The 27,435-nt window shown below is 46.9% G+C and overlaps 1 protein-coding gene across 1 annotated transcript in view; it reads right to left on the minus strand.

Moving 5' to 3' along the window:
• Nucleotides 1-27,435, minus strand: part of LOC138764078 (collagen alpha-1(XXIV) chain) — a 410,285-nt gene that overhangs the window by 210,993 nt on the left and 171,857 nt on the right. The window contains exons 17-19 of the mRNA XM_069939403.1: nucleotides 24,424-24,477; nucleotides 22,898-22,951; nucleotides 19,264-19,317 (exon numbers count right to left, since the gene is read on the minus strand). Of these exons, the coding sequence (XP_069795504.1) occupies nucleotides 19,264-19,317; nucleotides 22,898-22,951; nucleotides 24,424-24,477 (162 nt within the window). The remainder of the gene's footprint in view (nucleotides 1-19,263; nucleotides 19,318-22,897; nucleotides 22,952-24,423; nucleotides 24,478-27,435) is intronic.

A 27,435-nucleotide genomic window follows, 5' to 3' on the forward strand; every position in this document is an offset into this window, starting at 1 on the left:
GATCTAAACAACAATTAAAATCTCCACCAATTATTATATTTCCATTTGTTTCCACCAGATTAAGAAAAACATCGTGAATAAATTTTACATCATCTATATTAGGTGCATACACATTCATAAAAATCCAAGATTCTGAATAAATTTGACAATTTACCAAAAAAAATCTACCAATAGGGTCAATAACTGTTTGTAATTTAAATGGAAACTTTTTATTAATTCAAATAGCCACTCCTCGTGCTTTAGAATTGAAAGATGAAGCTATAACTTGACCAACCCATTCTCTCTTTACCTTTTGATGTTCTTTGTTAAATGAGTTTCCTGCAGGAAAGTAGTATCTACTTTCAACTTTTTAATATGAGCTAGAACTCTCTTCCTTTTAATTGGGTTATTGAACCCATTCACATTAACCATTACATAATTCAAAAATATGCTGCCATAATATAATTTTTAAAATATTCAACTCCCTTCTCCACCCCGGCTTGTCTCCTCTCCACGGCCAACTTTCAAAGGATACAACACATTTCAAGAGATAGAAAGTCAGAAACCCCAAATAATAATAAAATAATACAAATAAGAAAAAAACCCAAAAGCGCTGATTAGGTCAGCACTAACTCCCTTAATTACGAGAAGTGGATCTCACCACTAGTGGCACGAGGCCTCGGGAGAGAAAAGCAGAAAAAGAGAATTCACCTCCCCAAGACAGAACATCACAATTTAATTTCAATCAGTCAGGTATGGTCAGCTTCTTCAAATCTCTATTAACTTGGTCATCATCAATTTGAACTTGAACCTCAGTTGGCTTTCGTTTTCCAGTTAAAATCTCTCCCTTTGATTTATCTTGATCCCCCTCCATTTTGATGAGATGGATAACGTTGTCTTCCTTTCTGCTTATTATTAGGCGGTGAATTAGCACATTCCAAAGCTTCAGATTCATTAGGCAAAAAATTGTGTTTGAAATTGTCCATAAAAACTTTTAAGAACTTTTAAAAACAAATTTATACCCCTTCTTCCACAAAACTGACTTTACTAGGTTAAATTCTTTTCTTTTTTTAAACAATTTCATTACTTAAATCTGCATAGAAAAATACTCTGTTATTCTGAATCATTAAAAAGGGCTTTGTTGTTCCCTGTTTTTTTGAACTTCCATTTTAAAAATCATTTCTCTATCTTGATAACGTAAACATTTAATCAGAACAGAGCGTGGCGGTTGTCCCGGATACAGTTTTTCTCTAGGAGCCCTCTGTTCTCTATCAAGTTCCAATCCATTCGGAAAATTTTCTGGTCCCAAAATTGCAGGCAGCCAATTTTGGAAAAACTGTACTGGATTAGTACCTTCAAAATTTTCAGGCAAACCAATAATTTTTACCTCATTTTTTCTACTCTGATTTTCCAACATATCAACTTCTTGCAATAAATCCTTTTTCTGAATTTCCTGCGCTTTAAAAGAATCTTCTATCTTATTAACTGTATCTTTACATCCATCTACCTCCACGTGACATTCCTGGAAATCTTCTAATTGTTGAACTTTAATTTTATCAACAGTTTTGTCTTCATTACAGTCATATCTTCTCTAACAGCTCCCAGTTGAGTAGTGAAATCTGTTTTCACTTCTGCAAATTTGCATTCAATTTTTCACTAATTGAATCAATTTTAAAAAATCTTTTTATCAAAAATCTGTGGATCCAGAGGTTTTGAGGTATCATAATACACACCCATTTAACCTTGAATATACTGATCTCTTCCTCCTTCTTCTGATTCCTCTCCCTGTGACTGTGGCACGAGACTTTCCTCTTCCACTCCTATCTCCTCTTCTTCTGTAGATGTAGCCAGCGGTTGAAATTGTAGATGGGCTCTCTGCTTGGCCCTCGTTTGACTTGCTACTGTGGTTGAAGTCGGGCCTGCAGACTCCGTATTGATCACTTCCGTAGTGCACAGCAGTGTTGATGAAACTGTTGTTTCAACAGTCACTTCTGTCGTCTTTTTCCCTGCTCCAGCGCCCTCTGCTCCAGTTCCCCGAGAAGGTGGCTCTGGAGACTGAATCCTTACCCGAGGAGTTTTAGCAGATCGAGGCTGGAGAGAAACCAGGATTGGAAGCTGAGTTTAAGGTTGGCCCAGTTTCTTCCATCACTGGAACTTCAGTTGTAGCTGGGTTTTTTTTGCAGTCTGTGTTTGAGATTTTTTTTTGTAGCTTTCTTTTCAGACCTTTAGAAGAATTTTAGAACTGTTCACTATTTAATTTTTTTAAAAAGTTGGGCATTGGTCCTGCATGGGAGGTTGGCCAGGAAGGTTCAGTCACTCTGTATTCAGGATGAGGTAGTGAATTGGATTAGACATCGGCCAGAGTGTGGTCATAGTGGATTGCCTGTCTGACTGGAGGCCCGTGACTAGTGGTGCCTCAAGGATTGATGCTGGGATGATTGTGGTTTGTCATCTATATCAATGATCTGGAAGATAATGTGGTCAATTGGATCAGCAAGTGTAACAGGCCCATTTTGGCCCATGAGTCCGTGCCACCCAATCACACCCAATTAACCTACAACTCCTGGTATGTTTCGAATGGTGGGAAGAAACTGGAGCCCCCAGAGAAAACCCACGCAGACACGAGGAGAACAAACCAACTCTTTACCAACAGCGTGGGATTTGAACACCAGTCCTGATCGCTGGCGCTGTAACAGCATTGCTCACCAACTACTATAAGTGCCTGAGTCGATCAGGGCATCAGGAGCTCAAATGGCTGGGACCAGGTGGTAAGTCCACATTTGGGGACTTACCACTAACCATTACACTGAGAATACTAACATAGTGAGGAAGGCTATCAGAGTTTACAGCAGGGATCTGAACCAGCTGGAAAAATGGGCAGCAAAATGGCAGATGGTTAGCAGGTGCAAGAGGTAATCATGAAGCCAAATGGAGGGTTGGCCTTCATTGCCGGAGGGAGTGAATTTAAGAGCAGGGAAGCTCTGCTGCGACTGTACTGTTGACACCGCATCTGGAGAACCACGTACAGATCTGGTCTCCTTACTTGAGAAAGGATCTTCTGGCTTTGGAGGTTCACCAGGTTGATTCAGGCATGGAGGTTAGCCTGGGAAAGAGTGAGTCATCTGGGAATACACTCGCTGGAATTTAGAAAATAATTTCTAGAAAAGAGGGGACCTTATACAAACTGAAAATTATGAAAGGAATAAATAAGGTTGAAGCAGAGAGGTTGTTTCCACTGCAAGGTAAGATGAGAACTGGGGACAAAGCCTCAATATTCCGGATGTACATAGAACCTAGAACATTACAGCACAGTACAGGCCTTTCGAGATTGTACTGACCAATATAATTCCATTTGTAGTTGGAAAAGAAATGTTCTTCCCAGGAAGTAGTGATTCTGGGGCATTCTCTGCCCAAGGAAGCAGTAGGGATCGCCTCAGTAAAGATATTTAAGATTGAGTTTGATAGATATTTGCATGTTGGGAATTAAGGGTTATGGAGAACAGGCGAAGTTGCCAACTTCGCCATGGCCTTATTGAATGGTAGAGCAGGCTCGACAGGACTGCTGGGTACTCCTGCTCCTTTTGCTCAACATGGCTCTTATGTCTACAGTAACCATATCCCGAGACGTGGGTGCACAGGATACACCCTCGCCAGTGGTGAGTCAGCTCCAAGGTGATGACTGTCTGGCCAATATCTGACTTAACACAAGCCTTGTGCAGACATGCAGATGACCGTTAGGAGAGCTCCTCTCAAAATAACTCCAGCATCTGTCCCGACTGAAATCTATTCAGCAGTTTCGGAAAATGCTTTGCCAACCATTAGAAGCTATGTAACATTTGAGGGAGATCTGGAAGTAGTTACATTCCAAATGTTTCACTTTTAAAAATAGGAACTTGTACACAATGTGAAGAATATGCAAAACAAACTATGTTCCACTACTCTCAAAAAATGTATTGACCTGAACCTCGAGGAGAAGAGAAGAGGAAGGAGAGGGGAGGGGAGGAGGGAGGAAGGAAGAGAGGAGAGAGTCGGGGAGGGGAGATGGGGAGGAAAGAGTTGGGGAGGGGAGGAGGAGGAGAGAGTTGGGGAGGAGAGGAGAAGAGGGAAGGATGGAGGAGAGGGGAGGGGAAGGAGGGAGAGGGGAGGTGAGGAGAAAGAGGGGAGGTGAGGAAGGAGGAGAGGAGAGGGTTTGGGAGAGAGTTGGGGAGGGGAGGTGAGAAGGGGAGGAGAGGGTTGGGGAGGAGGGAGGGGAGGGGAGGGGAGGAGGGAGGAGAGGGGAGGGGAAGGGAGGATGGAAGAGAGGGTTGGGGAGGGGAGGAGAGGGTTCAGGAGGAAGGAGGAGTGGGGAGGGGAGGAGGGAGGAGAGGGCTTAGGAGGAGGGAGGAGTGGGGAGGGGAGGAGGGAGGAGAGGGTTCAGGAGGAGGGAGGAATGGGGAGGGGAGGAGGGAGGAGAGGGTTCAGGAGGAGGGAGGAATGGGGAGGGGAGGAGGGAGGAGAGGATGGGGAGAGGAGGAGGGAGGAGAGGGTTTGGGAGGGAAGGAGGGAGGAGAGGGTTTTGGAGGGAAGGAGGGAGGAGAGGGTTGGGGAGGGGAGGGTTGTGGAGGGGAGGAGGGAGGAGGAGGTTTGGGAGGGAAGGAGAGAGCAAAAGGTTTGGGAGGGTAGGTTTGGAGAAGGGACGAGGGAGGAGAGGGTTGGGGAGGAGGGACACTGTGGTGAATGTCTGCCAAGCTGCCTGTCTCCCCTCTGGCGAGCATTACTGTACTAACATTGACTGTGCATTATCTCTACTGTTAAGGACACTCCCCTTGGATATAACTGTATATGCATCTATTGTCTTTCATTATTGTACCATAAGTTTTCGCTAATAAAAGCCATGATTATTGTTTGACCGCATCATCTTTGTCTACTTTATCAACTGGCACTTCAGGAGGAGAGGGTTGTGGAGGGGGGGAGGAGACGAGGGAGGGGAGGGAGAGGGTTGGGGAGGGGAGGAAGGAGGAGAGGGTTGTGGAGGGCAGGAGGGAGGAGAGGGTTTGGGAGGGAGAGGGTTGTGGAGGGGAAGAGGGAGGAGGGTTGTGGGGGGGGGGGGCGGGAGAACAAAATTACCTGTTGGCCTATCCCTCCTCTACCCTCCCTCACCTTTTTATTTGGGTGCCTGCCTATTTTTGCTTTATCCTGACGAAGGGCACAGGCCTGATACGTTTGTTTTTTTTAGACATACAGCACAGCAACAGGCCGTTTTGGCCCATGAGCCCATGCCACCCAATTTACATGTAATTGACCCAATGTATGGGAGGAAGCCAAGCCCCTGGAGAAAACCCATGTTGACGTGGGGAGAACGTACAAACTCCTTACAGACAGCGGGGGATTCGAAGCCCGGTGCCGATCACTGGCACTAACTGCTACACCAAACATGCCGCCCTCCTGCACTTCCTGTGGATACTGCGTGTATCTTTTGATACACTTTTGACAAAGTTCCCTACATGAGGTTAGGAAAAAAGGTGGAGGCATGAGGTATAAATAAGGAGATAGTGAAATGGATTCAGAAATGGTTGGATGGGAGGTGTCAGAGAGTAGTGGTAGAAAATTGTTTGTCCAATTGGACTAGTGGAGTTCCTCAGGGATCGGTCCTGAGTTCACTATTGTTTGTTATATATATTATCGATCTGGATGTAGGGGTGGAGAATTGGATAAGCAAGTTTGCGGATGATACAAAGATTGGTGGTGTTGTGGACAGTGAGGAAGATTACCGTAGATTAAAAGGTGATTTAGGAAGGCTGGAGGTGTGGGCTGAGAAATGGCTGATGGAATTTAATACAGATAAATGTGAGGTACTACATTTTGGAAAGGCAAATCTAAATAGGTCATATACATTGAATGGAAGACAATTGAGGCGTGCAGAGCAACAAAGGGATTTAGGAGTTATGGTAAATAGTACCCTCAAGGCTGATACTCAGGGAGATGGTGTGGTGAAGAAGGCATTTGGAATGTTGGCCTTCATAAATCGGAGTATTGAATTCAAGAGTAGGGAGGTTATGATGAAATTGTACAAGGCATTGGTGAGGCCAAATTTGGAGTACTGTGTACAGTTTTGGTCACCAAATTATAGGAAAGATATAAACAAAAATAGAGAGAGTACAGAGAAGGTGCACAAGAACGTTGACAGGATTTCAGGGTCTGAGTTACAGGGAAAGGTTGTGCAGACTGGGGCTTTTTTCTCTGGAGCGTAGAAGATTGAGAGGGGACTTGATCGAGGTGTTTAAGATTTTAAAAGGGACAGACAGAGTAAACGTGGATAGGCTTTTTCAATTAAGAGTGGGGGAGATTCAAACTGGAGATTGAAGGGGGAAAATTATAAGGGGAACATGAAGGGAAATTTCTTTACGCAGAGGGTGGTGGGGATGTGGAATGAGCTTCCGGCAGACGTGGTCGAGGCGGGATCATTGGTTACATTTAAGGAAAGACTGGATCGTTACATGGATAGGAGAGGACTAGAGGGGTATGGACCGGGTGCTGGTCAGTGGGACTAGGAGGGTGGGGATTTGCTACGGCATGGACTAGTAGGGCCGAACTGGCCTGTTCTGTGCTGTAAGTGGTTATATGGTGTCCCGTTGAGTTTCTCCAGCATGTGCCCTCGACCCCAGCGTGTTCAGGCTTTCTTGTTTAACTCCCTCCACTCTCCTATTCTATTCTCCCTGCACTTCATCAGCATTCCCCCCCCCCAGGTTCTTTTCCCTCACCCACACCCTGGGGGTCATTAACCCAATTGCCCACATGTCTTGGAGGAAACTGGAGACCTCAGGGCAAACTCCCGCAGTCCCAGGGAGAACGCGTAAACTCCACACAGACAGCGCCAGAGGTTGGTATTGAACCAGTGTCTCTGGGGCTGAGAGGCAGTGGGTCCACGTGCTGTGCAGGAGTTACTAACATCCACAGGGTGGCGGAAGGTGAACATGCTGCAAGCCTTGGAAATGAGTGTGTGGACTAAAGAGCAGAGGACCAGCAGATTCCCGATTTCTTCACGATTTCTTCACAGATCCTTCCTGAGGCAGCAACTCTCAAAGGCTGAAGGCAAGCTGGAAGCATTAAACAAGCTGGGAAACCCTACCAAATGACAGGCTGAGAGGTCATAGATTCAAAGTCACCCAGCATGGAGACAGACCCTTCAGCCCAACCTGGCCATGTATTTTTTTAAATTTTATTTTTCCCACTATGAACCATATTAATCAAAATACACACAAACATTTCCCTCTTGAATATACACAGTGTCATTTTCTCCCCTTTTTCCCCCCTCCCTTCCCACCTCCCTCCAAACCCATTAAATGTTCAACACAACTTGGCCATGTTGACCAAAATATCTCCCCCACACTGGCCCAACCTGCCTGCGTCTGGCCCATATCCCTCCAAACCCATCCTATCCATGGATCCATGCAACTGTTTCTGAAACGTTGAAATAGTTCCTGCCTCAACCCCCTCCTCCGGCAGCCCATTCCACACACCCACCACCCTTTGTGTAACACAGTTACTCCTCAGGTTCCCATTAAATCTACCCACCCCCACCTCAAACCCACATCCTCTGGTTACTGATTTCCCCAACTCTGGGCAAAAGACTGCCTTCACCCAATCTGTTCCTCCCTCGATGTTGTCCACCTCTGTGAGATCACCCCTCATCCTCCTGCGGTCCAGGGAATAAAGACCCTACCTGCTCAACCTCTACCCACAGCTCAGGCCCCCTGAGTTCTGGCAACATTTGTTCGGCCTATCATCAGCTCCCGATCTGCCGAGAAGACCGACCTTTCATGGCCTTCGAAGTGAATGGGCAGCTGTATCAATTCCTCAGGGTATCCTTTGGGGTAACGAATGGCATCATGGTCTTCCAGCAGGAAATGGACCGGATGGTGGACCAGGACGGGCTGACTGCTACTTTCCTGTATCTGGACAGTGTCACCATCTGCGGCCGTGACACGCAGGATCAAGATGCCAACCTCGAGATATTTTTTGGACTGCAACCTATAATTTCGACAAGTGTGTCTTCCGGACCACTCGGCTCACAATTTTGGGTTGTGTGGTGGAGAACGGGGTGGTCATGCCGGACCCTGACAGCATGCGTCCCCTCATGGACTTGCCCCCCCCACACCCAGAGGGCACTCAGACACTGCCTGGGCTTTTTCTCTTACTATGCCCAATGGGTTCCACACTATGTCATCAAGGCACGGCCACTCATCTAGACCACCTCCTTCCCCCTGTCAACCAAAGCCAGAGCGGCCTTCGACTGCATCAAATCGGACATCACCGCTGCAATGCTGCACGGCATCAACGAGTCCATCCCGTTCCAAGTTGAAAGCGAAGCGTCTGACTTTGCACTGGCAGCCATTTTGAACCAGGCTGGCCAGTAGCCTTCTCCTCCAGAACCCTCCAGGATCCTGAGAGCCGACACTCCTCTGTCAAGAAGGAGGCCCAGGCCATAGTCGAAGCAGTATGTCGTTGGAGACACTACCTCACTGGCAGGCACTTTACACTGCTGACTGACCAACGTGCGGTCTCCTTCATGTTTAGCAGTACCCAGCGAGGTAAGATCAAGAATGACAAAATCGCCAGGTGGAGAATTGAGCTCTCCACCTTCAATTATGACATACTGTATCGGCCTGGTAAACTCAATGACCCGCCAGATGCGCTCTCCAGGGGGACTTGCGCCAACATACAACTGGACAGGCTGCAGAAACTCCACGAGGAGCTCTGACATCCAGGGGTCACTAAGTTCGTGCACTTTATCAAAGCTCGCAACCTGCCCTACATGGTCGAGGAGATTCGCTCCATGACCTGAGCCTGCCTGGTGTGCGCTGAGTGCAAGCCTTACTTCTTCCGCCCGGAGAACTCCCACGTCATCAATGCCACCCGCCCCTTTGAGCGTCTAAGCGTAGACTTCAAGGGGCCCCTACTTGAATCCTTAAGGCATCGACGAGTACTCCCGCTTCCCGTACGCTGTGCCCTGCTTGGACATGACAGCCTCCTCAGTCATAGAGGCCCTGAGCAACATCTTCGCCATCTTCGGGTACTCCAGTTACATCCACAGTGACAGGGGGTCCTCGTTTATGAGCACAGAGCTGCGGCAGTACCTTCTGGAGCGTGGTATTGCTTCAAGCAGGACCACCAGCTATAACCCACGCGGTAATGGGCAAGTCGAAAGAGAGAATGCCACCGTCTGGAAAGCGGTTACACTTTCCCTCCGGTCCAAAGGTCTCCCCACCTCTCGCTGGTAGGACGTGCTCAGTAGTGCCCTACACTCCATCCGCTCCCTCCTATGCACCGCGACCAATGCCACCCCCCATGAAAGGATCTTCACTTTCCTGAGGAAATCAGAGTCGGGTACGACCATACCGGCGTGGCTCACGGTTCCCAGTCCGGTCCTCTTACAATGCCATGTCCGGTACTCAAAGAACAACCCCTTGGTTGACCGAGTGACTCTGCTCCATGTGAACCCACATTATGCCTACGTTGAGTACCCGGACGGGAGGGAGGACACAGTCTCGGTAAGGGACCTAGCCCAAGCCGGATCAGGCACAGCAGTGCCTTTAACCCAACCTCCCCTCCCCCTATTCCTTCTCCCCAGGTCATGTGCATGAACAGAGGGACCAGCACCACCCCACCAGCTCAGGCCAGACTGTCGACAACGCCATTGGGGAATTGAGCGAAGCAGTGGCCGCACCCTACGAGCCTGCCGGCGACACAACTCCGGCGACTCCAATCCCGGCACTACGGTGGTCATGCCGGATGGTCAGGCCCCCTGACCGGTACAGCCCCTAGCCTCCATCCACCCCGGGGTCAGTTCTCAAAGGGGTGAATGTGATAGTACAGATTCTATCACCAATGTGTATATGTACAGATGGTCATGTAGGATGACTGTGATTGGCTGAGAGTGTAGCCACACCTATTGGAAGGTCTTAAAGGGTCACTCCTAGCCAGACCAAGTCATTCTGGACTGGTCGACCTACTTGTGATATGCTCCAGACTTTTAGTTAATAAAAGCTTTGGTTTCGATGCGCTCTACACCGACTCTGGGCAAAAGACTCTCTGGGTTCACCCAATCTGTTCCTCTGTGAGATCATGCCTCATCTTCCTGCGCTCCAGGGAATAAAGACCCTACCTGTTCAACCTCTACCCACAGCTCAGGCCCCCAAGACCTGGCAACATCCTTGTAAACCTTCTATGCCCCCTCTCCATCTTTTCTATAGCACGGTGACCAAAACTGACCACAGGACTCCAAATGGGGCCTCACCAACATCTAGTACACCTGTAACGTGACCTCCCATCTTCTGTACTCAGTGCTCGGACTGAAGAAGGTTGAACAAGAGGGTGATCATGAAGGCATCGAGACAAGCGCTTGATTTAGATCAGTGGTTTTCAAACTGCTCCTCTAAACTCACATCCCACCTTAAGTGATCCCTATACCATCAGTGCTCTGTGATTAATAAGGGATTGCTTAAGGTGAGATATGCGTGCAAAGAGCTATAGTGGCGCTATGGCACACTACAACTCCCAGGAAGCATCGAACCGGCCATGTGACATCAGCGCATGTCGAGCGGGTGATTCTGGCTTTTAAAAGATTGCGCGGGTGATGAAGAGTAAATCTCTTTGATTCACTCTAGAAATGCCTTGTGTGTTTATTTCGTCATATCCACTGTGATTCCAGTGGCCACAATTGGTGAGTCTGATGAGTCCAAAAGCATATCTTTGGACAAACATGGACTCTGAAGCCGTGGCTGTGAAGCTGCCACCTTTCTGGACGGCTGAGCCTGAACTGTGGTTCCAACAGGCTGAAGCACAATTTCAGCTTCGCCAAGTTGAATTGGACACCACTCGTTATTACCATCTTGTCAGTGCCCTGGACCAGGCCTTTGCTAAGTGGGTCGGCGACTTCCTACAGGATCCACCACGTTCCAGCAAGTATGACACTTTAAAAGCACTTTTAGTACGTGTACATGGTCTGTCTCATAGGGAAAGGGCAGCCAAATGACTACATCTCGATGGGTGGGGAGACCGCACCCCTTCAGAAATAATGAATGAAATGCTGTTCCTGGCAGCTGGAAAGGCCCAATATGTTATTCGAGCAGCTCTTTTTGGAACAAATGTCAGATGAGATATGGTTCTTCCTATCCAAGTTCTCATTTGAAGACACAAGGGCTGTAGTGGCGGGGGAAGACATTCTATGGTTGGCTAAAAAGCCAAGCAAACAAAGACAAGTCTATACAACCAACACCTCCATGTCACAATCTTGTGCTCTTACCATTTCACTCCCTACAAGCAGGCAACGCCCCAAGACAAGCAAGCGCCTGTGGACACCTTGTCTTGGTGTTATTACCACAGGCGTTGGGGAATAAATGCCCACAAGTGCCTTCCACCCTGCCTATTTGCAGGAAATAGCCAGGCCAACGGACAGTAAGGGCTGCGGTGGTTGGCAAGAAACCTGTAAGACTAATGTGTGTAGGGGACCAGTTGTCCCAGAGAAAATTTCTGGTGGACACGGGTTCAGAAGTTAGTGTATTTCCACCCATTGGTTTAGACACACGACTTCCTACCCCGGACCTGCAACTTCGAGCAGTTAACAGTTCCAACATTCTGACCTTTGGCACCAGGAAGATGAGTATCAAGTTCGACGATCATCTCTACACTTGGCCCATTTATCATAGCAGTAGGATCCCGACCTTTGCTTGGTACAGATTTTCTTCGGGCTCATTCACTCCTCGTCAACTTAAAAGGGCGTTGGTTAATAAATGGAACTACTTTTCAGACCATTCCTCTGGCAGACACTTCTACCCCTGCTCTGCATCTCCAAACATTAAGTAGACCAGCAGATGGATTCTCCAAGCTATTGGAAGTTTTCCCTGAGATTACTACTCTACAATTTTCTGCCTCCACTGCAAAGCACGATGTTACTAAGGGCCCTCCTATCCGTTCTAAAGCACGTCGCTTGCCTCCAGAGAAGCTGCATTTAGCTAAGGATGAGTTTGTCAAGATGGAGGAATTAGGCATAATTTGTAGCTCCGCCAATCCCTGGGCATCTCCATTACATATGGTCCAGAAACACAATGGAGGTTGGTGACCGTGTGGAGATTACAGGCAGCTTAACGATGCCATCATTCCGGATCGTTATCCAATACCTCATTCGGGACTTCTCGGCTAATTTGCATGGAACAAAGTTCTTCTCCAAAATAGACTTGGTGCGTGGCCATCAGTAGTACCAGTAGTGCCAGAAGACATTCCAAAAACAGCAATAATTACCCTGTATGGGTTATTCGAATTTTTACAGATGCCATTCGGATAAAGAATGTTGCTCAATCATTTCAACGGGCAATGGAAACCGTTAACGTTCTTCAGCCGCCATCTTCGTGGAGCAGAGACGAAATACAGGGCTTTTGATAAGGAGCTTTTGGCCATTTACTTGTCTATTTGACACTTCCATTATTTTTTGGAGGGCAGAGATTTTACTATGAACACCAACCCTTAACAATTGCATTTCCCAAGGTTGCAGAGCCCTGGTCAGCACAACAACAATGGCAATTATGATTTATTTCAGATTTCTCCACAAAAATACCACATTTTTCCAGAAAAAGGCAATGTAGTAGCTGATGCACTTTCCCGCTTTGCTCCACTTGAAGTTTTGCCTGTAGATCAAGGTATTGACGACACAGTTTTTGCCATGGCATAGGCAGAACATGACCTGAGACGAATGCTTATCAGACTGCAGTGACGAACCCATTTGCCCAGTTTGGAGTTAATGGCAAACTACTCCTCTGTGATATATCAACGGGACACCCACACCCAGTTGTTCTGGCATCATGGAAACATCGAGTATTCGACTTTGTGCATGGTCTCTCACATCCATCGATTAGATCGACTGTTTGTATGGTTTCTGACAGGTTCACGTGGCATGGTCTTAAAAAAACAGAATTACACAAATGGCGAGGTCCTGCATTGCCTGCCAGAAAGCAGAAGTTCAGCGACATACTAAGACACCACTGCAGTCCTTCTCAGCAGTTACTCAGTGTTTTCCTCATGTCCACGTGGACATTATTGGTCTGCTTCCTGTTTCAAAAGGATCCTGTTACCTTTTTACAGTAATAGGTTTACGTGGTAGCCCGAGGCCGTGCCCATGGTAGATGCTCCTGCAGACACTTGCGCTCGGGCGTTCCTCAGTCCTTGGGTGTCTTATTTTGGTTTATCGGCGCATGTTACTTCCTCGCTGTGGATGGCCTTGTCTCGCTTGCTCAGTTCAACAATTCATCATATGAATGCCTATGCCAGGCCAATGGAATGGTGGAAAGATTTCATCAACATCTCACGTCAGCCTTGATGGTTCGGTTAGATGGCCCAAACTGGTTAAATGGTTGCGCGGGTGATGAAGAGTAAATCCGTTTGATTCACTCTAACGCCTTGTGTGGTTATTTCGTCGTGTCCACTGCAATTCCAGTGGCCCCAAGTACCTAATTGACTCGTTATGTGCGTGGTTTCATATCTACAAAGGAAATGGGCCAATGACAATTTTCTCAAGCAAAATATTTCAGTAACAATTGGGCCTAGAGCAGGGATTCTAAACCTTCCCTTCCCACTCACATCCTACCTAAAGCAATCCCTTACTAATCACAGAGCATCGATGGCACAGGGATTACTTAAAGTGGGATGTGAGTGTAAGGGGCAGTTGGAAAACCACTGATTTGGATTAAAGTGAGGGAGAGTTACACAGCGTCAGCCTCACTCTCTCTTCCCAATTCCCGTCTGGATCCAGTAGCAGTCGAGACAGCTGGAGATGGGACTAGGTGCAGTGGATGACGAGGACGTCTTCTGTGTCCTGTTGTGCTCCTCATGTTCCACAATGCTTGCAAGGACCGCCTTCTTGACCTTCCATTGGTCTTGTCTGCTCAGTCTGTTGGAGTCTGCCTTCTCATGTTGGGATGGACATCTCCCTGTAAATCTGGATGAAGCCCTATGTACTGAAAGCCATTTTGACCACCTTATCTACCCGTGACACCAATTTCCATTTTCAAGATCCCTCTTCTCTACAGGACCTTGTCCCTCAGGATTTGGAGTCTTTTACATGAACAGGGAGCCTTGAATAAAACAAACACTATGGAATTCTTCAGATAGTTAAGGAGATGGCCCTTCAAGCCAGATTGGTGGGACCCTAGCGTTATCTCTTGCAGGGAGTGATTGAAGTACAGCAGAGGCAAGTTTAAGGGGACTGTTGAGAAATGAAACTGCCCCTTCGGCCCACCAAGTCTGTGCTGACCATCAACCACCCACACACTGATCCAACAGCAATCCAATGTTCCACTCCCCACATTCCCTCCAACATCCTACAGATGCTACAGAGAAAAGTCCCTAAAGAAAAAAAACAGGAGTGAGGGGTAAGTTAGAGAGTTGGACTGAGGGTAGGTTAGAAAGTTGGACTGAGGGGTAGGTTAGGGAGTTGGACTAAGGGTAGGCTAGAGAGTTAGGCTAGAGTTGGACTGAGGGTAGGTTAGAGAGTTGGACTGAGGGGTAGGTTAGAGAGTTGGACTAAGGGGTAGGTTAGAGAGATGGACTGAGGGTAGGTTAGAGAGTTGGACTGATGGTAGGAGAAAGAGTTGGACTGAGGGTAGGCTAGAGAGTTGGACTGAGGGTAGGTTAGAGAGTTGGACTGAGGGTAGATTAGAGAGTTGGACTGAGGGTAGGCTAGAAAGTTGGACTGAGGGTAGATTAGAGAGTTGGACTGAGGATAGGCTAGAAAGTTGGACTGAGGGTAGGCTAGAGAGGTGGACTGAGGGGTAGGTTAGAGAGTTGGACTGAGGATAGGCTAGAAAGTTGGACTGAGGGTAAGCTAGAGAGTTGGACTGAGGGGTAGGTTAGAGAGTTGGACTGAGGGTAGGCTAGAAAGTTGGACTGAGGGTAAATTAGAGAGTTGGACTGAGGTTAGGCTAGAAAGTTGGACTGAGGGTAGGCTAGAGAGGTGGACTGAGGGGTAGGTTAGAGAGTTGGACTGAGGGGTAGGTTAGAGAGTTGGTCTGAGGGTAGGTGAGATACAAACCAGAGGGTGTGGAGTAATGGTGAAAGGGGAGAAGTTTACATTTTTTAAATAAATTTAGGCATTCAGCACAGTAACAGCCTATTTTGGCCCACAAGCCCATGTCACCCAATTATACCCAAATGATCTATAAAGCCCCTCCCCGGTGAGTTTTGAAAGGTGGTTAGAAACCAGAGCCCGCAGGGGAAACCCACACAGACACAAAGAGAATATACAGTGTGGGATTTGAACCCCGGTCCTGATCACTGGTGCTGTAAAGGCGTTGTGCTAAATGCTACACCAACCATATAGGGAACATGAGGGAGAAATATCTTCACACAGAGAGTGGTTGGAGTGTGTAGCGAGCTGCCAGCTGAGGACGTGAATGCGGTCTTAATTTTAACATTTAAGAAGAATTTGGACAGGTACATGGATGGGAGAGGTATGGAGGGTTATGGACGGGGTGCAGATCAATGGATCAAGGCAAAAAAAATGGTTTAGCACAGACTAGAAAGGGCTGAATGGCCTTTTCCTATGCTGGACTGTTCTACGTTCTAGCTTTGTAAACCACCCCCCCCTCCCCACTCGCCCACCCGATCTGTGTAACACTTCCAGACAACCAAGAACATCAAGCGTCACCAATTGCTCTCTCCAATGGGAACTGTGCCTGCAGTGGACCTGCCGCCATCATCTGGAATTCTCTCAACACAAAATGCAGACATTTCCAAGCTCCGCACCACCTCATCTCCTGCGCTGCCATGAGAACATGGGAGCTTGCTCCAACATTCACTGAGATCACGATTGATCTGGCCATGGACTCAGCTCCACCTACCCACCACTTCCCTAGAACACTTCATCATCTTTCTTTCAATAGAAAAAAATTGAACAATATATGTACAAAAGAACTAGTTAAAATGTTACAATAATGATTTATATGTAGAAATTCAGAAGAACTTAATGTTATAATAGAACCGGACAAAAAAACCAAAAGGAAGGAAGATCGATTTTGAACACTTCCTCTCAGCAAGGTTGAAGGGTGACATTTAAAAATTTCAAGTGGCACAATCTTGGCGAGAGACAGCACTGTGCCAAAATTCCAGAAACAAGCCCCATATCGTTTGGAATTTGACAGCATCACTAATCTTTTCCAAATTTAAAAACGACATAATATCCCTGAGCCGTTGGGCATGGAGGTGAAATATAGTTTTTCCATTTAATCAAAATTACACGTCTGGCCGTTAACGAAGAAAAGGATAAAACGTGACATTGAATTGAAGTTAATCTAACATCATCGTCGTGAAGTATTCCAGAAAGAGCTATGAAAGGGTTAGGTTCCAATTCTAATTTAAAAATAACTGAGAGAGAGAGTTTGAAAAACTTCCTTCCTAAGTTTTCTAAGCTCAGGCAGGTCCAGGACACGTGAATTAAAGAGGTATCATCTGTTTCACATTTGTAACGTCGAGGATTTAGGTACGGATAAAACAAAACCGTTTCACTTTAGACATATGAGCTCTGTGAACCACTTTAAATTTTAACAGACAATGCCATGCACATAAACGACATCGAGTTAATCCATTTAAGAAGAGCATTCCACACCTCGTTGGACATTAAAAGGTTGGAATCTTGCTTCAGGTGTTCTTGATTTTAATTAACAAGGCTTGTCTTAAATTAGCCACTTTGTCATAAATAAGAGATTAAGCCTTTATAAGGTTGTAGTTCAAAAATCTATCAAGAATATTCGCCTCAGGAATTCCAGGATTGAACAAAATACCTAATGTGTAAATATCTAAGAAAATGAACTTTAGATCAATTAAATTTTACAACCAATTGATCAAAGGATGAAAAATTGTTGTCAATTACAAGGTCTTTAAAACACTTAATATCCAATCTGTGCCACTCATTAAAAGCTGTGACTTGCAAAGAAAGTTGGAAAAGATGATTGGATATAATTTGGCTAATAAGAGAGAGACTCTGAAATCCAAAAACCTAAATTGTGCCCACATTCTCAAACTGTGTTTGATGATCGGGTTGTCAGTTAATTTATATAAAGAAGAAGATCAAGAAGACCCCAAGAATTACCAACAAGGAAATATCCTGAGTAAAATTTAAATCCATTTCTACCCATGTGGAGTCTTCAACTGCCATGAGAACATGGAAAGTCGGAGCCTGCTCCGATATTCAGTGAAATCATGGCTGATCTGGCTGTATACTCAGCTCCACCTACCCACCTCTTCATCATCTCTGACACAGAATTCTACTTAACTCTGCCTTAAAAGCATTAATTGGGGCAGCATCTACTGAATTCCACTACTCTCTGGGCAAAGCAGTTCCTCCTCATATCTATCCCTCTGCTCCCCAAATCTTGTGGTCACAACCCCTGGCTCTGGTCTCAACCTGCCATGGAAAGAACCTTTCTGCTGCTATCATAATTTTTGTTTCTACAAGATCCCATTCGTTTTTTATGAAATCCACTGTTGTTCCAGGCGACTCAATCTCCTAATAGACTAACCCCCTCATTTCCAGAATCAAACAGGTGGACCTCCCCTTCATCACCTCCAAAGTCAATATACCCTTGCTCAGATTTCAGATTTATTGTCAGAGTGCATTCACAAGGAAAGATGACAAATAAAAGGCTGTGGATGTTGTCTACATGGACTTTAGTAAGGCCTTTGACAAGGTTCCACATGGGATGTTAGTCAGGAAGTTCAGACACTAGGAATTCATGGTGAAGTAGTGAACTGGATTCGACAATGGCTGGACGGGAGAAGCCAGAGAGTAGTGGTGGATGGTTGCTTATTAGATTGGAGGCCTGTGTCTTGTGGTGTGCCTCGGAGGTCAGTGCTGGGACCATTGTTGTTTGTCATCTACATCAATGATCTGGATGATAATGAGGTAAATTGGATCAGCAAGTTTGCAGATGACACTAAGATGAGACGTGTTGTGGACAATGTTGAAAGTTTTCAAAGCTGCAGAGGGATCTGGACCTGCTGGAAAATGGACTGAAAAATGGCAGATGGAATTTAATGCAGACAAGTGTGAGGTGTTGCATTTTGGAAGGACAAACCAAGAAAGGATGTACATGGTGAATGGTCGGGCACTGAGGAGTGAGGTAGAACAGAGGGATCTGGGAATACAGATATATAATTCCCTGAAAGTGGCATCACAGGTGGACAGGGTTGTAAAGAGAGCTTTTGGCATACTGGCCTTCATAAATCACAGTATTTAATACAAGAGTTGGAATGTTATGGTAAAGTTGGTGAGGCCAACTTTGGAGGATTGTGTGCAGTTTTGGTCACCTAACTACAGGAAAAATATCAATAAGATAGAAAGAGTGCAGAGAAGATTTACTAGGATGTTGCCAGGACTTCAGGAACTGAGTTACAGGGAAAGGTTAAACAGGTTAGGACTTTATTCCCTGGAGTGTAGAAGAATGAGGGGAGATTTGATCGAGGTATTTAAAATTATGAGGGGGACAGACAGAGTAAATGTAGGTCAGGTTTTTCCACTGAGGGTGGGTGAGATACAAACCACAGGGCATGGGTTAAGGGTGAAAGGGGAAAAGTTTGGGGGATACATCTTCACACAGAGAGTGGTGGGGATATGGAACAAGCTGCCTGCTGAAGTGGTGAATGCGGGCTCAATTTTAACATTTAAGAAGAATTTGGACAGGTACCTGGATGGGAGAGGGATGGAGGCATATGGACTGGGTGCAGGCCAATGGGACTAGGCAAAGAAAATGGCTTGGCACAGACTAGAAGGGCTGTAGTGTTTTATGATTTGATGACATCACATACAATCCTGAGCTTCTCTTTTCCTGGGGGCCACTTACAGCTAAAGCAAAAAATAACTGTAAACAATCTATACATGTAAATAAAGATTTCTAAACAGATAAAGAAATGTAAACAAACTGACTGTGCAATACAGAGAGCGTTAAAGAAAATTCAATAAAGTGCACAAGAGTCCTTAAATGAGTCCCTGATGGTTTGTTGTTGAGGAGTCTGATAGTGGAGAGGTAACTGCATGCACCATTCCAGCTGAGGCCTCACCAGTGCTCTATACATAACTGTGTGCTGAGTGCTGGGATGTGTGGTGGGACCTTTTATCAGGTGCTGTACATTGTGAAGGAAATTACTGCATTGCATAAGACAGGTCAACCGAACAATGCTCACGTATTAAAGTGATCTGCTTGTCACCCATGGCAATGCTAATCTCAGAAAGCACCACGTCAATCCCCTCTATCAGATTACCTCAGGTCCTGGGATTCCTTGCAAACCTTGTGGTCCTGAGTCACCCATTTTACCCTGGGGAGAAAAAGAAAGAGCCGCGTCACACAGGCACAGAAATGAAAATAGGCTCTGCAGATGTGGGAAATATGAAATACAAACAGTGAAATTCAGACAGGGCAGTATCCACGACAAATCCTGATGCTTAGAGGCAGGGAGCAGGGAATATCCCCGCACAAATCACTGTCGCATCACAAAAATTTTATGACGGTCAGTTCTGGTCACCTCATTACGGGAAGGAAGTGAAAGTTCTCGAAAGGGAGCAGAGGAGATTTAAGGGGAAATTGCCTGGATTGGAAAATAAGTCTTATGAGGCAAGGTTAGCAGAGCTGGGACTTTTCTCTTTGGAGTGTAGAAAGATGAGAGGGGACTTGATCGAGGTCAACAGGATTCTGAGAGGCAGAGGTAGGGTGGACAGCCAGCACCTGTTTTCCAGGGCAGGAATAGCAAACACCAGGGGACGTGTGTACACGAGGGAAGTTTAGGGGAGAGGTCAGGGTTTTTACGCAGACAGTTGTGGGTGCCTGGAATGCCTTGCTGGAGATGGTGGTGGAAGCTGGAACATTGGGGGCATTTAAGAGATCCTTAGACAGGCACATGGATAGAAGAAAAATAGAGGGTTAAGGGGTGGGGAGGATTTCGTATTTTTTTTAAACTGAGCTTCTGCTGAGCTCCTCCAGCATTTTGTGTTCTTACTTCAGTATTTTTTTATATAGGAATATGTGGGTCGGCACAACATCAAGAGCTGAAGGGCCTGTACCGTGTTTTAAGTTCTAAAATAATGATCTGGTCCGTGGATCGTTGTAGTTTACCTCCCTCGGAAATGGGATAATTTTCGAGGAGTAACCGGCCTTGCGCTGTATTGGGAAACTGGTTCATGGAGGCATTAATAAATGTGCAAATAGCTCAATGCAGTGGATAGTACCACTCATTCCCAGCTCCAGTGACCCAGCTCAATCCCATTCTCCGGTGCTCTCTGGGTGGAGTTTGCACTTCTCCCTGTGAGCACGAGTTTCCTGCTGAGGCTCCGGTTTTCTCCCACGTCAAAAGCATGTGCGGGTTGGTGGGTTCTCTGTAGGTGAGGTGGGGGGTAGAAACTGGGGAACCATAGAACATTACAGCACAGGCTCCTCCGTCCTTCTAGTCTGTGCCAAACCATTATTCTCCCTAGACCCACTGACCTGCACCCAGTCCATATCCTTCCATCCCTCTCCTACATTGGTTGAACTAATTCTTCTTAAATGTTAAAACTGAAACCACATTCACCACTTCAGCTGCCACTCACACACTCCCACCACTCTCCGTGTGAAGAAGTTTCCCTTAAACTTTTCCCCTTTCACCCTTAACCCATGTCCTCTGGTTTGTATCTCACCCACCTTCAGTTGAAAAAGCCGACCTACATTTACTCTATCCCCCTCATAATTTTAAATACCTCTATCAAATCTCCCCTCATTTTTCTATGCTCCAGGGAATAAAGTCCTAACTTCTTAAACCTTTTCCTGTATCTCATTCGCTGAAGACTGGACAACATCCTGGTAAATCGGGGGTGGGCAGGGAGGATGATGGGAATGTGGGGATGATTAGTGCAAATTTCCCCACCCCGAGCTGTGATCGGGAAGATGTTGCCTGAATGGCTGGTGGATAAGATTCAACGAGAATAAGAGAACCATTAAGGAGAGAGATGTGCATGGTTAATTCAGACAAGTGTGAAGTGTTGCACATCGAAGGTTAAACAAGGGCAAGACGTACACAGTGAGTGGTAGAATCCTGGAGAATGCTGTAGAACTGAGAGACTTGGGTATAGAAGTACCATTCCCTGAATGATGTGAGACAGATAGAAGGGGCTGAAGGAGGTGTTTGGCCCGCTGGCCTTCATCACTCAGGGCAATGATATAGGAGCAGGGATGTCATGTTACAGCTGTACAGGAATAAAATACAAAAGTCTGCAGACACCTTGGTTGAAATAAAAACACAAAGCTGGAGAAACTCAGCAGGTCAAACACGAAACTTTAAACATAATCAATGATTTGAGCTTGAGACCTTCATCGAGGTTTGGAAAAATTATCGGCAGGTGCCCAAACAAAATGGTGGGGGGAGGGGGAGGAGCACAGTCCCAATGGCAGAAGGTAATAGGTGGAGAAGGGAGGGAGGGCACAGCAGCAAGCAGGGGGAGGGGGGATAGATGAATGGAGAGGGAAAGGGGTGGAGAGCAAAGGGAAATAAGACAGGGGGAAGGGAGGGGAGGGGGATGGGGAGTGAGCTAGCAGAAATCGGAGAAGTCGATGTTAATGCCATCCAGTTGGAGAGGGCCCAGACTTTTTTCCTCCAATTGATGGGTGGTCTTGATGGGATCGTACATGAGACCATGGACAGAGATGTGAGGGTAGTACACCCTATACCATAGGATGCTCTGTGGTTAGTAAGGTGGCATGTGAGTGGAAAAAATAAGGTTGAGGATCACTGGGCTCGGACCTGTCTCTGGACCATAGGAGGCTGAGGGTGGTTTATAAAACCATGAGGGTCATGGTTAACAGACTTTTTTCCCCAGGGTAGGAAAAGCTAAAACCAGAGGACATAGATTTGAGGGTGAGAGGGAAATCTGTGAGCAGTTTTGGGCTCCTCATTTAAGAAAGGATGTGCTGACGTTGGAGAGGGTTCAGAGGAGGTTCACAAGGAAGATTCTGGGAATTAAAGAGTTATCACACGAGAAAACTTTTGACAGCTCTTGGCCTGGACTCGTTGGAATTTAGGAGAATGAGGAGGTGATCTCATTGAAACATTTTGAATGTTGAAAGGCGTTGACAGAGTAGTTGTAGAAAGGTTGTTCCCCACAGTGAGAGAGTCTAGGACAAGAGGGCACAACTTCAGGATTGAAGGGGTCCCCTTAGAACAGAGATGTGGAGGAATTTCTTCAGCCAGAGGGAGGTAAATCTGTGGAATCTGTTGCCATGGGCGGTCCGGGTCATTGGGTTTATTTAAGGCGGATTGATAGGTTCTTGATTTGCCAGGGCATCAAAGGTTATGGGGAGAAGGGCTGGGCAGTGGGGATGAGTTGGGGAAATGGATCAGCTCATGATTAAATGGTGGGACAGACTTGATGGGCTGAATGGCCTATTTCTGCTCCTATGTCTTGTGGAAAAGATTCAAAGGAACTCAATGCCACATCATTCACAGAGGGCAGTGGGCATGTGGAATGAGCTGCCAGAGGTAGTGGAAGGGGGAGGGATGATTCAAATATTCAAAAACATTGAGATGGTGACTTATATAAGATATATTACGAGGGATATGGGCCAAAAATTGACAAGTGGAAGCATATGCTTGGGCCAAAGGGCCGGTTTGCATATGGAGGATTGGGACCATTCAAGAGCTCATGCAGGCTGAGTGTGCCAAATGGCCTCACCAGGCTGCATAACCTATTGATACAGACAATCTCCAAAGACACTTGATCAACTGAAGGTTCTGCCGCAGAGGTCCCGGGACAAGTGTTCTCACAGACCCAAGGAAAAGCTCAGACAGTTTGAGCTGTGAAACTGATATCCGTTGGTGGCTCGTTCATGGCAATAAATTCTGATTCTGATTTTGAGTTTATAAAACCTACCTGTGGGCCTGGTTTCCCTCTGGGACCAGGTGGTCCCAGCAAGCCAACAGCCCCCTTCAAAAAGAAACAGCAAAGAGGTGAGCCTTGCATGGATTCAGCACACCCCCTGCCTCAGTCTGACCCCCTCCCTCAGTCTGACCCCCTCCCTCAGTCTGACCCCCTCCCTCAGTCTGACCCCCTCCCTCAGTCTGACCCCCTCCCTCAGTCTGACCCCCTCCCTCAGTCTGACCCCCTCCCTCAGTACTGCCCCCCTCCCTCAGTACTGCCCCTCTCTCAGTACTGCCCCTCCCACAATCTGACACCCTCTCTGTTTGACCCCCTCCCTCAGTACTGCCCCTCCCAGAGTCTGACCCCCTCCCTCAGTACTGCCCTGCCCAGAGTCTGATCCCTCCCTCAGTACTGCCCCTCCCAGTCTGACCCCTCCCTCAGTATTGCCCATTCCAGTCTGACCGCTTCCTCAGTATTGCCCATCCGAGTCTGATCCCTTCCTCAGTACTGCCCTTCCCACAGTCTGATCCCCTCCCTCAGTACTGCTCCTCCCAGTCTGATCCCTTCCTCAGTACTGCCCCTCCCAGTCTGTTCCCCTCCCTCAGTACTGCTCCTCCCAGTCTGATCCCTTCCTCAGTATTGCCCATCCGAGTCTGACCCCTTCCTCAGTATTGCCCCTCCCAGTCTGACCGCTTCCTCAGTACTCCCCCCCCAGTCTGATCCCCTCCCTCAGTACTGCCCCTCCCAGTCTGATCCCTTCCTCAGTACTGCCCCTCCCAGTCTGTTTCCCTCCCTCAGTACTGCTCCTCCCAGTCTGATCCCTTCCTCAGTACTGCCCCTCCCAGTCTGACCCCACCCTCAGTATTGCTCCTCCCAGTCTGATCCCTTCCTCAGTACTGCCCCTCCCAGTCTGTTCCCCTCCCTCAGTACTGCCCCTCCCAGTCTGATCCCTTCCTCAGTATTGCCCATCCGAGTCTGACCCCTTCCTCAGTACTGCCCCTCCCACAGTCTGACCCCCTCCCTCAGTACTAGCCCTCCCAGTTTGACCCCTTCCTCAGTACTGCCCCTCCCAGTCTGCCCCCTCCCTCAGTACTACCCCTCCCACAGTCTGACCCCTCCCTCAGTACTCGCCCTCCCAGTTTGACCCCTTCCTCAGTATTGCGCATCCCAGTTTGACCCCTTCCTCAGTACTGCCCCTCCCAGTTTGACCCCTCCCTCAGTACTAGCCCTCCCACAGTTTGACTCCTCATTCAGTACTGCCCCTCCCACAGTGTGACCCCTCCCTCAGTACTAGCCCTCCCACAGTCTAACCCCCTCCTTCAGTACTAGTCCTCCCACAGTCTGCTCCCCTCCCTCAGTATTGCCCCTCCCACATTCTGACCCCTTCCCTCAGTATTGCTCCTCCCACAGTGCGACACCTCCCTCATTACTGACCCTCCCTCAGTATGACCACCCCCTTCAGTACTGTCCCTCCCACAGTGCACCCCCCCCCCCCCATTTCAGTACTGTCCCTCCCACAGTAAGAAGCCATCACCTACCCGGTCTCCAGGGAATCCTCGTTTTCCAGGAGATCCCAGTAAACCACGGTTGCCCTGGTAAGACATGGTCATCAGGTCACAAGGAGCAAATCACACCATGGGCATCACGTCAGCTGCAGAATCACCACCCGCCTTCCCCCATTAATGCCTCCATAGAACACATCAACACTGGTAAGGTTTTTGATTACCAACAGTTAGGAGAATCCTTTTTTGAGACATGAATCGTGTCCCCTGTACAATAAATAACCTACCCTGGACACACATCTCCTCTCTTGTCAGGAAGGTGCAACAGTGACTGCACTTCCCAAGAAGACTGAAGCGGGCAAGGCTACCGGCCTCCATTATGCCAACCTTCTACAAGAGGGGGAGAGAGAGAGAGAGAGAGAGAGAGAGAGTGAGAGAGAGAGAGAGAGAGAGAGAGAGAGAGAGAGAGAGAGAGAGAGAGAGAGAGAGAGAGTGAGAGAGAGAGAGAGAGTCCTGGCTGGCTGCACCAGTCTGGTACAATTGCTGCATGTACTGACCAGGCCTGAGCCTGCTTCGCTAGTGAGATCAGACAATCCCAGGTAAATTCAGGCTATTAGGCAGTTATATGTGGATAACCACACATTTACCAACATTGTCTTCCATCTGCCAGACCCTTGCCTTAACCTATCTCTCTGAGACTTTCTGTATCATCTGCACAATTTGTTTTTCCACTCAAATTAGTGTCATATCACCAAACTTAGTTACACTACACTCTGTCCCCTCTTCCAGATCATTAATGTATATCGTGAACAGTTGTGGGCCCACCATTGACCCCTGCGGTTCCCCATTCACCACCGATCGCCAATCGGAAAAATGTACCCCACTCTCATCTTTCTATTGATTAACCAATCCTCTATCTGTCCTAATACATCACCACAAATTCCATGCATCCCCTTGTGGATAAATCTTGTCGAAAGCCTTCTGGAAAATAAACAATGTCCATCTGCTCCCCTCTATCTACCGCGCTCATTATATCCTCAAAGAACTCCAGTAAATTTGTCAAACAGGACTTGCCTTTGCATCTGCCTGATGAATCCATTTCGCCCCAAATACCTCACTGTTTCTTCTTTAATGATAGGTTCAAGAATTTTCCCAACTACAGATGTTAAACTAACTTCTCTGTAGTTCCCTGCCTTTTGCCTACATCCTTGGTGACATTCGCGATCTTCCAATCCACTCGACCTACCCAGAGTCCAGAGAATGTTGGTAAATCATCACCAAAGCCTCCACTATAACTTTTGCCATTTCTTTTAGGACATTGGGATGCATCCATCAGGACTAGGGGCTTATCTATCTTTAGACCCTCAAGTTTTCTCAGTACGACCTCTTTAATGGTAACTACTACATCCAGGTCCTCACCTCCCATCACATACGTAACACCTGTATTTGGCATGTTCAATGTGTCCTCCACCGTGAATACTGTTACAAAACAGTCAAAGCCTCAGCTATTTCTTCATTCCCCAATATCAATTCCTCCTTCTCATCCTCCAAGGGACCAACCTTCACTTTAGCCACCCTTTTACACTTTATATGATTATAAAAATGTTTCCTGTCTATTTTTATATTTTGTGCTAATGTTTTCTCATCATCTATGTTCCCTCTCTTTACTGCTTGCTTCAAGGTTCCTTGTTGCTTCTTAAAGGTTTCCCACTGTTCTTGGTGACTTTGAACACACAAGCCTTTAGTTTGATACCTCCCTTGATCTCCTAGTTATCCAGGTGCCGCACAAGAGACTTCTCAGTAGGTTACAGCAAAGTGGAGTCCGGGGAAGTATATTGGCCTAGATCGAAAATTGGTTGTCTGACAGGAGGCAGAGAGTCGGGATAAGTGGGAGTTTTTCAGGTTGGCAGAGAGTGGTAAGTGGGGTGCGGCAGGGGTCAGTGTTAGGCCCACAACTGTTCATCATTTACATTGATGACTTGGAGGAGGGGACAAAATGTGGTGGAGTCAAGTTTGCGGATGACACCAAATTGAGTGGAAGAGCAAATTGTAATGAGGATGTGGAGAGTCTGCTGAGGGATAGAGTTAAGCTGGATGAATGGGCAAAGGTCTGGCAGATGGAGTACAATGTTAGTAAGTGTGAGGTGATCCACCTTGGCAAGAAAAATAAAAGAGCTGAATATTATTTAAAGGGTGAAAAACTACAGCAAGCTGTTGTGCAGAGGGACTTGGGAGGGCTTGTGCATGAATCGCAAAAGGTTAGGTTGCAGGTGCAGCAGGTTATTAAGAAGGCAAATGGAATGTTGGCCTTCATCGCTAGAGGAATTGAATTCAGGAGTAGGGAGGTAATGTTGCAACTGTACAAGGTACTGGTGAGACCGCACCTGGAGTACTGGGTCCAGTTCTGGTCTCCATATTTGAGGAAGGATGTACTGGCTTTGGAGACGGTCCAGAGGAGGTTTACTAGGTTGATCCCTGGGATGAAGGGGTTGACTTACGATGAAAGATTAAATCGTCTAGGATTGTATTCGCTCGAGTTCAGAAGAATGAGAGGAGATCTTATAGAAACATATAGGATTATGAAGGGTATGGATAGGATAGATGTAGGAAGGTTTTTTGAGCTGGCCGGGGAAACTAAAATGAGAGGACACAGTCTCAAGATTTGGAGGAGTAGATTTAGGACAGAGATGAGGAAAAATAGGTTTTTCCAGGGAGTATTGAATGTTTGGAATTCTCTAACCAGGGAAGTGGTTGAGGCTGCCTCATTAAACATATTTAAAATTCGGTTAGATAAATTTTTACATGATAGAGAAATTAGGGGATATGGGGAGAAGGCAGGTAGGTGGAGTTAGGTCATAAATTAGATCAGCCATGATCGTATTGAATGGCGGAGCAGACTCGATGTGCCATTTTTGGCCTACTCCTGTTCCTACTTCCTATGTTCCTATATTTTGGAATGGTGGGAAATACAGGGCTGTAGTTATGGGTAATTTAAACTTCCCTAATATTGACTGGCATCTACTGACTGCAAGAGGGATGGATGCGGCT

The sequence above is a fragment of the Narcine bancroftii genome, chromosome 5 (genome assembly GCF_036971445.1).
Source record: "Narcine bancroftii isolate sNarBan1 chromosome 5, sNarBan1.hap1, whole genome shotgun sequence".
Lineage (NCBI taxonomy): Eukaryota > Metazoa > Chordata > Chondrichthyes > Torpediniformes > Narcinidae > Narcine > Narcine bancroftii.